Raw genomic sequence first — 9,973 nt, forward strand, 5'->3', positions numbered from 1 at the left:
TATATATATATATATATATATATATAACTAGTAGTGGTAGTTAATTCTGAAAAGAAACAAAACGCTAAGTTAGACATTGACGTTGTTACTGATATAGAAACCTAAGAAAAAAAAAATCAAACGCTAGCTAAAGGTAGCCGCTCTGTACTAAGCGCAGCGGTATTTTTTAACGAACATAGTCTTAATCGTAATATACCAACGAGCCCTAAAATATAATTACGCTACAGGAAAAATATATGGTCTACATATCTCACGGTTCGACATGTTTGGTTCGAAATTCAATTATTTCCACTGCTCGAAAACGGCCATACGTGGCAGACATACGAAAAAGAGAAAGCGAAACGTATTGGATGCGAATCGCTGAGAGTAGGCGCTGGCCGCTCGACCATTATCCTTTCCCTGTCTCCCTCAGTCACCTTTTGAACTTGAATAGGTAACGCCGTACAGCGCTGTTGAAAATATTCAATGGTGTCATTTGTTCTGATTCTTACGTTTGTGTAGCTGAGTATCTGTTAGCGATTGCTAGTACTAAGCCCATTCTTCCCCCTTGCAGGGAGTTAAACTTTATCTCATTTAGTCACTTCGTAGGCACTATTCTATTAAACTTAGCTCCATCCAAGACAAGGAATAAAAAAAAAGAACCAAGCAAACCTATCATCCAACAGTGCTTTTGTTCGAACACATCAATGGCCGTATATAGGACTGGCCCGTAAAGAAATTCAGGGAAATGCAATTTTTATATTGTAAGAAGATCTGATCTGCCCTTTTATTAGGCTTTGTGCACATTTAACGATTGTTTTTGGTTACTTCGTTTTCCTTTCCTACTTGTCTTTTTGCTCATGGTCAAAAGATTTATACCTCTGCAAAGCATCGTGCTTGATACCCCACAAGACGACTGTCTTCTTTTTGATTTTATTACAGAATGTTTCTTTTACCCCGGCTTTAAAGCACTGATCGTTAGCATAGCAAAATTAAAAAAAAACTAAGTTTACTTATGCATCAATCTAATAGTTACATTTACAAAACTGACTTTTTTTTGCTAAGTAGCAATAACAATGACAAGCTTCCACTGAACACAGCCACCGCGTGTACATATTTGAGAATAGATACTTACACACAAACTTCGCTTGAGTTAGGCTGTTTTACGTGTGCTGGAAGTACACGCGACGTATGATCAGCAACAGAATGCTGGATAATTGCAGCCAGGGACCCTGGCGAGGTACCTGGTAGCAGGCCTTGCTCCACCGAACTGGCAGAGCCCACATTGCCACCGCCGCTCTGTAAATATAATCAGGTGTAATGTTTAAGGTTTAACGACAGAGTGCCGAGTTACATGATGCTTATAGGATAATAATAGAGTAATTTAAAACAATAATAACATCGGAACTACGTGTGGTCTTCCTGTAAAATCTTATATTTAACCCATGTTATCCTAAGCAGAATTAATTCAAATGGACAGCCGGATAAGCGATGCTTCATTATATAACCGTATGAAAAATATGGCATTTTACGTTTACGCAAACAGCAGGTTATTGATCTGTCTGGAATGACAGCAAGTAAAAAAAAACCCGGAATCTGTAATAACTAAACTTACTCAATAGTTGCCAGATGAGAGCCATATCAATTTTCTCGATTGCCGCTTTAGTACTATCTCTTAATACATATATATATATATATATATATATATATATATATATATATATATATAGGAAGGCACATATGATACCCTTCTTTGAATCAATGCCTTGTCGAAAATAGAGTCAATGTTTGTCCTAATAATGGTGTGCGCATTGCCTACTGGAAGGACCTCTTTTGAGGATTTAGTGTTTGTTGTAGACAAAAACAAAATCGTTTTAAAGCAGGTAACCTGACTACGCAAATCGAGACGCAATCAATTTTAATTGCGGCTTCAGTGGTAAATATACTTTGGCTTAAATCAAGGAAAAAAATCTTTATAAATATTAGGTAAAAAAGATTAGTTATTTTTTGATGTACTAGAATAAGAGATGAAGCTGACTTCATTTTTAAGCCAACTGTTGCCGTTCATGAGATAAAAGCATGCTATCAAATGGACCTGTTTCTGTCTGCACAGAAAGCCCTAAAGATGAAAAAGTGTGCTTTACTTTTGAGCAGTTTTTAGTGATTACTCTATAGATTTCTTCGACGTATTTTATCAGACAGTCACCAAAATTCGATAAATAAACACAACTCGAAACGGAAGTAAAAACGTACGAATTGAACAGTTTTCGTTTTTAAAGATATTCCCAGTAACATACACAAAAATAAAATCGTTCTCTATAGATAAAGGCAGTTGGTACGAAAAGACAAAAACCATCTTAATATTGAAAGACAAAAACTAGGACCAAACTGCTTATATGCGACGCCGAATCCCCAAATATGGCTGAAATGACTCATCCTTACAAGAAGCATCAACTACTACGACCACATATAATCTATATGTGAGCAACGGAGATCAGTATTTCAAAAGTCAATAACCTAGTCTAACATTAGTTAGTAACGGAACCACGGATATGTAGCTCCGTAACAGAAATCGCATTTGAGTACCGCTCGTTTTTTTTTTTTAGTTTGTTTTTTCAGCTATCTATCTGGCGCCTCGAATCGTCCGAATCTCCTCAATCTTATGGGGTGCATTCAGACTATGTAGATGCTGCTAATTGTGGCCTTCGGAGTGGGTTAGAGCACTAAGTAGCCACTAGCAGTATTGCTGCCTTCACTGAACCGGATGTTGCGGACCAATGGTGAGTGCAGCTGTGTTCTCCAGATGTATCCCATCAAAGGCCTACTAGAAAACAGCGATACATAACCCATAAGCATCCTAGAAATGATACTCCGCTGGCTCGCTGTTTGCAACTAACTGTGAGCGCTGAGGGCTGGCCGTGTATATAATAGTACCTAGTCAAGGCTTGTTCATGTTACACGCATACGCACGATAGATGATGCTAGAAGCGCTAAGGGCTATATTCGCCGACTGGTGGTCGACTACAGACCGTGGCTCTTCAGCTAGTTTTCCGAAATAGCATTAGCAGTCGTTCGTAGCCTTAACAGTGGCAGCATGGTGGCTCCTCGTGCCGTGCACGAAACACAAGAAACGGCCTTTCTGTAGACGTTCATTGCCAGTGGCTAAGTAGCAGACTCGTAGTGGCCACTCGAGGCATCAACTACTACGTGCTGCATACGTAACCCCTTTCAGGTCCTCTGTAGAGGCAGCGAGAACAAAAAAGGGAAAGGGTGATCTGAAAAACCCAAGATGAGCGAGTCTGAGAAACATAGAAAACGAACCAGAATTTAAAATCGGAGAAAAGTTTCAAGACCTGAAAAACAAGCAATGGTCGAAGCGGCCGCAACGACTTTTGTATGATGTAATAGCTCAAGGTACCCCCCGCCGTAGCTGCTGCTCTACGTATAGTGACAAGTTCTGCTAGGCCAGTGGACTTACCTTAAGTTGCTGTTGGGTTGTGCCAGTTGCCAACAAAGAGCGCGGAGGATGTGGCAGAGTTTGAAGCTCGCTGTAATTCAAGCAAATCTGGCTGTAGAACTCCTGGTGCGTTTGTAGCGCCCCCTGATGGTGCAGCGTGGTGCTGTTCATGCTGGTGTTGTCGGAGCTGTCGTTGGAGGGTGCCACCTGCTGTGAGTACGAGTCCGAGCCCTCCGGTCGGGTTACCTCGGGGCCCGACGTGGCCCCCACTCCCGAGGAGGGCCGTTGCAGTGTACTCGCTTGGTATGGCTGCTGCACTACAGATGCTGTCATCATACAGCTGCGCTGCTTGGGAAAACCACAACCCGCAATAGGACGGCCGACACCGACGACAAGGAAGACCGACAAGTGATAATACGGCAACGTTAATAATATTACCACACTCATAAAAACACACTATAGAGCCATATGAAGAAGTTGCATGATAGCGCAGAGCAACGATGCCATAGACTCATCGTACCACCAGCCCCGTGGAACACCAACATCGGCGACAGCAACATCGAGAGCGCCCGACACATGACAGGCAACTCGTGCAAATGGGATTACGGCGGAAGCCTAAAGTGACGGAAAGCCTAGCGAGCTAGTTTACCGAAAAGAAAAGAAGTGGGCAAGCACCACTGGGGTTGACGCATTAAGGCCAAAAAGATACAGGGTGCCGTTAGCTGCATTGGTTGGCTAGACCCCGCGTCGTTACGAGAGTATCTTTCATAACAGCGTGGTACTGCTCTATAGCGGTTTCTATAGCCTCGCTCGCCAACGAGGACTGGACCGACGGACGAATACAGGGGTAGTCAACATTCGTATTAGCGAAGCGTTAAGAGTGGGGTTGGCATAGTGGCCACCTTTTTTTTTTTCTTACCCACCACCAAGGCCTTCACGCTGGCCACAGTGGTTAGAAGAACGATTCTGGCTCTTATGGGTAGAAGACGGGCCCCGAAAGGCGCTTTGGATAGGGAAGCCAGTTTCGTCAGCGGTGGTTCCGGCCGCTGCACAGGCCTGGAGGAACGCAATTAGCCACAGCACCTATGGTCAACTAACGTAAGCCAGCACAGTTCTGTGTCCCGCTCTGACTTGCGCTGTCCGGTGGAAGTGGTGATGGCAGTAACTGTGGGTGAGGTCACTGTACTAGTGAATACTATCCAGCATTTGGGAATGGAAGGCATAGCCGGCTAGGGTGACTGAATAGACAGCCGTTCACCACTAGCATCTATTCGAGACGATTCCGCCGCCATTCTCCCGCCTCCTACCTATAGAGAGAAAAGCGGAAGTAGAAAAACTTTTCCTGAAAGCTTCTCGCTACCATCGACTATTCCACTTGACTCAAGCCGAGTCATCTTTACCAAACCCAACCGCTTTCGTCGTCCTCAAAAACCATCTTGGCTACCACATTTCTATCTATCCTATATAACATCCTTTTAAGTATGTGTTACTGTGTCTGCCTGATGATAGTGGCTGTTTGGTTATCATTATTATTATTGTTTCCACTAAAATGCTTTTCTGTCTAATATAATGTTGCACCTATCTATTGTTATAGACAGTTTTTTTGTTTTGTGGAAAGAAGCTTGCAGTGGTCAACCGCTTGTAAGTCCACTAGTGCTATACTCAACCTGCTCATATCGATTCATACGTACTTGTTGTGGTCTCGGTAAAGTGGACACTTTTTTGGGCAGCGTTCCTTGTCGGGGCTGGGCTCGTGTCGAGACTTCTCTGTGAGATTTGCGGGAGGGCGTTGAGTTTGGAACCGCCTCTCTGATCGAATTCGAAAGCTGTAATGTAGTGTATTTGTTCAAAAAGGAAATAACGCTAAACCCGTCCACTTGTTCTGCTAGATACGTTGTTCTCTATTTCACTTGAATTGCTTATCCTACTCTTTAAATAATTCGTTCCTTCACGGATTTACTCTTTTTTTTTTTCTAGTCCTTCATTTGCGTCATTTTACAATGTACATTCTTTATGTATCTAATAGTCAATGTACTTTTACGATGTAAATGCTTTTTCTCGTTGATTAAATCCACTTTATCATCTTTATCGTGCGTGATATGTTGCTTCCAACAAACGTAGTAACTAAAGCAAAATGACCACGTTCTGCTATCGCAATTATTGTGAGGTCATTGGTAATTGATCTGACCTAAATACTCTCGGACAAGGATAAATACATGAGCAGTACGAGATAATTAATAGTGTGACTGTGCATGTCCAACCAATGAACCAAACCTTCATACCTGGACCTTGTGACCGCTGGCAACCTCTTTGTCTTTGTCTCCCCGACCCTTATCGCGCTGGTAGTACACCCCCGCGAAGATAAGGATGTTAAGTATAAGTAACGAACAACCAACGGCGATCGTCACACCGAGGGCTGTCGAATAGGTTCCCTGCGGAAAACCGGCCAGCCCCGACATGAACTGGGACTCAGAGCTCCGGTTTTGCTCCGACCCATCGAGATGATGTGGTAGTAACGGACGGCCCTCTAAAAAAGGTAAACGAGTGAAAACGTTGGCGATACGATACCATTATTATTACTAGCTATCGTTGATGCAGGCGAGAACGTGAGATTTTCCCGCATCTCATTCAATAGCTGTACCTTAGTTTAGACGTTGTTAAATGCACGCTCCTACCTGTATAGGTGCGAGCCAGGAATCATTCTGATTGATTACTAGTATAATGCTTTATGCGACCGACAAAGACTGGTAAACGCATATCATGACAATTATCTCGCAAACTACCACTGACTAACGTGCATTTTGATTATCTTCTTCAAGTCATATCGTTCAGTTTTGGAATCGAAGCCTAACATTACATTAGAGTATTGTTTCATAAACCTTTGAGACGCTTGGCAAGGCTTCATAATTTTATTTTTTCATCACTTATTTCGTTTTTAAGCCACTGTCCTATAGTATAGAAAAATATATATCTCGTATGCTCACCGCGTTTCTGATGGTAATAAAACGTTTATTAACGGTATCTGCTGCAGATCGTTTAGACCCAAGAAAAAATACCTTTTATTTCTTTCTTTAGTGCGTCCTCTCAGAATAACGGACATCATTCCACTTTGTTATTTATATTGAGACCCCTTGCAACGTTCGCTTCGCTTACTATTGATGAGCAATATCAGCAAACCACCTAATGTGGTACCGTTTCCGGTTTTACCAGTATCGGGACCATTGGGTCGGGGTTTTGCCATCGACGGCGACACTGCCACAACGGCTGTATCATTCAATTGGCGAAAAGTCGGTAGAGCGCTAGAAGCGTGGAGCTAAGAGTCAAGAAAAAGATCGACAAGAATATGCCGCTATTATATCCTCTTGCTGTGATCAGGCCCAATCAGGTCGAAAAGCCGAACGCACCGATATCAGGTGGCTGATGAGCTTGCTGAACTTGCGAAGGGTTGCCGCCTTGCTGACCAGGACTAATTGACACTGGTGCCGATGCAGACACTGTCATTAAACTGATGTTGCGAACAATACCCGCATATGACGCCTGCAATGACAGGACAACAAAGTGGTAATAATACAAATATCGTGATTACTTTCCTTATTATTAATTATATTTAAACTAGAGTAGTTTTTTAAACTTTAGGTAGAAAAGCATACGGTATTATCAGTATTGGACCTTCTGTCGGACCGGCCACCGTTCATGTATTTTAAATTCTCATAAATTTTTTTGGTGGTTAACTTATCATATACCTTTTTCCTATGGTGCAAAATCTATTGTTGTATTTATCATTACAAGCATAGCCATAGCGGCTGAAGCCCTAATGCATGTGCACTATAAACATTTTACAACGGGTCGAACTCATATCACTGAAACGACGTCTCGGAAAGCCGGCTCCAGTTAGGCCATGATCTCTTTCTCTCTCACACGTATACACATACATATACGTTATATTTGTGCATATATATATCAATCAACGGTCTGTCGGTCGTCCTGACTGAGTCAACACTGGGTAAGAAAGGGACCGCCGGGTAACCGATGGCTTAGAAATGAGCTATACGTAGCAATGGTGTGCCTCAATAAACACGATGCTTGCTTGCCTACCTTTAAGACTCGGTGGTAGTGGGTGGCAACGCGGCTAATACTTCGCATTTGAGTGCTCTCCGTTTTTCACTTCCTTATCATCAATCGACGACTGAAGGATGCTATAGGGAAATTGGACTTAGGACAGAGAACATCCACCCTCTGTTTCTTTTTATTATATTTATATTTAGTTCCCTCTGTTGCATTCTGCCTCCCGCTCCCACGTTTAGGGACCACTGTCTTGTCCTGGGCTTAGCAAATATTTGAGACAATCATTGCGTACTAAGGACATCAGACAACTGCCGAGGCTAAGGGGCTTGGGTCGTTACGATTGTTTGCGGTTGAGCGTTCAAACGCAGTGGAAACTATTGCCCTGGATGAGTGGGAACTATTGCCCTGGATGAGCCTGAAGTAGACAGTTTGATCATCGATTGGGCGAGGGTCAAGCGATGGCTGGACAAGATGAACTAGAAATGTAAGAATAGAGACAGGAATGTAGGAAACATTGCAGTGGTACAGATGTATCCAGGGCTAGGGGCTCGCTAAAACAACTGAACTTCGGTGCGTCCTTACAACGTGTATGACTACTGCTACGTCTACCAAGGCTATACACGGTTACTTCGAAGGTTCTACCGGTACTCACTTGGTTGTCGAAGTCTTCAAGAAGGTGGTGGTCTCTAGAGAGGGCTGCACCTCCTGCTCCTGCCCGATGCAGCTTTGGGATCAGCCGATTCCAGATCGACAGCCGATGGGCGTGGTAGTGATCCCTAACCTTAGGTTTCATCCCTGCGACAGCATCGGAACAATCAGCGACGATATCGATTGCATCCATGTTGTTGCCGTTGTGATCGCAAGATCCACCGAATCGAAATGCAGACGGAACAGACGTCAGTGGTGTAGAGAAAAAATGCATAGCAAAACAAACCATACAGTACATAACTCTATCATACACTTAGATTAGGACAGCACTGTAAAGTGCCACAAGGCAAGCTTTGCTAGAAGATAACAATAAAGTAGGCCAGGTGTGGGCACTTTTTCTGGAAAGTATCAGCCTGTCTTGTCTTCGTCTTACTATGCTAATAATATAATCGTTAGATCGACAATAGGACGTACTAGTCTGGCTTAATAGAAAACAACTTTCTTGCTTAACTTGATCTTCGGTCCTCTTTCTTCTGAACACCGGTCCTACATGAGCGCAGCCGCTGCAATTAAACACAAAGTTATTGCTAGTGCCACCGTAGTCACGTCGGTATGCGTACGTCGCATCATCACATGAAAAATGTGTTACAGACTGCAGTCTACTGTGCACATCCACAGTCATAGCGCTTCATTAGCTACCGACGCAACCACTATGGCCCCCTACCCATCTTTGCCTTGGCCGGTATTTCATTGTTCTCTTTCAACAGCCACGTGTACATATATATGCATAAGTGTATATTTATAGCGGGCACGTAAGCGTGCCGACACGGGTGGGTGCGCGATCGAGCGAACGTCGTCTGTGTGTTCGTGCGGCAGTGACAAAAATCGCATCTTTTCTCCTCTGTTTCGGTTATGAAAGTCGCTTAAGAAGAACAGTTGATACGTGGTAAGGTTAAAGAAGAAAAAGTTGCAAGGGCAGCCATCGGTCCTCGTTGCTCGTGTTGCTCAGGTGGTATCGCTTCCATTTTTTATCAAAGCCATGATCAGCCTCTTCGTCACGGCAGTAATGCGAGCTAAAATAGGAAACTCAGCTTGAGTTGACAACGACAATGACAAACGCAAGCATCGTTTACTCTACAAGCAATCATTTGGAAGAACCCGGAACACGAAGCAAGGAAGTTTGATTCTGCTGTCCTTTTACAGCCGCTGCTGGTATCGTTACTTTCTCTATTGCTACTGCGTCCGTGGTACTACCGGTATGGATTTGTTTACGAAAGAAATGCCTATGCAACCGAAGCAACCACATCATCGCCTTATCTTGCAACTCTACGAAAAAAAGGACTGAAGGATGGGGCCTAGCCTTGGGTTCGCCTGCAGCTGTCAGTGCTGGATCGACGCTTATAGGCATCAGTGTCGTTGTCGCGGCCGGTATCTGTCCAATGCGCATCGAGTAAAATCTCTTCAATCGAGATATGTCAATACGCATGTCGTCTAGCAAACGCATCTATTTACGCTACAGGCCCTTTACGCGCAACAATAGCTGCAATAACGACACGCGCAGGCCGCTGCTTTATTCTATCAGTGGATCTTCTTGGATACTTTAGTACTGCAAAGCCTGACTACAACACAGCGATTGTGAGACACGAACGCGGCAACGATGAGGGTTGACGAACAAGAACTACGATCTGTGCATGGTCTATGAATTTTGTGGCGCATAAATTTGAATACTACTCACATACCTTCACAGAGGCGCATTTCGATGGAGTGCGTAGATAAGTCATAACAATACGTTGCAACCCCAGCTATTACGACTAGCTTTTACAT

At 43.5% G+C, this 9,973-nt stretch overlaps 1 protein-coding gene across 1 annotated transcript in view; it reads right to left on the minus strand.

The window, feature by feature from the left end:
- Positions 1–1,114: 1,114 nt before the first annotated feature.
- Positions 1,115–9,973, minus strand: part of LOC111265805 (neuroligin-4, X-linked) — a gene marked incomplete at its 3' end in the record, with an annotated part of 79,055 nt that continues 70,196 nt past the window's right edge. The window contains 6 exon segments of the mRNA XM_022842732.2: positions 1,115–1,278; positions 3,458–3,781; positions 5,128–5,262; positions 5,719–5,963; positions 6,841–6,973; positions 8,154–8,296. Of these exon segments, the coding sequence (XP_022698467.1) occupies positions 1,115–1,278; positions 3,458–3,781; positions 5,128–5,262; positions 5,719–5,963; positions 6,841–6,973; positions 8,154–8,296 (1,144 nt within the window).

Source organism: Varroa jacobsoni, unplaced genomic scaffold (assembly GCF_002532875.2).
Source record: "Varroa jacobsoni isolate VJ856 unplaced genomic scaffold, vjacob_1.0 scaffold_1013, whole genome shotgun sequence".
Classification (NCBI taxonomy): Eukaryota; Metazoa; Arthropoda; class Arachnida; order Mesostigmata; family Varroidae; genus Varroa; species Varroa jacobsoni.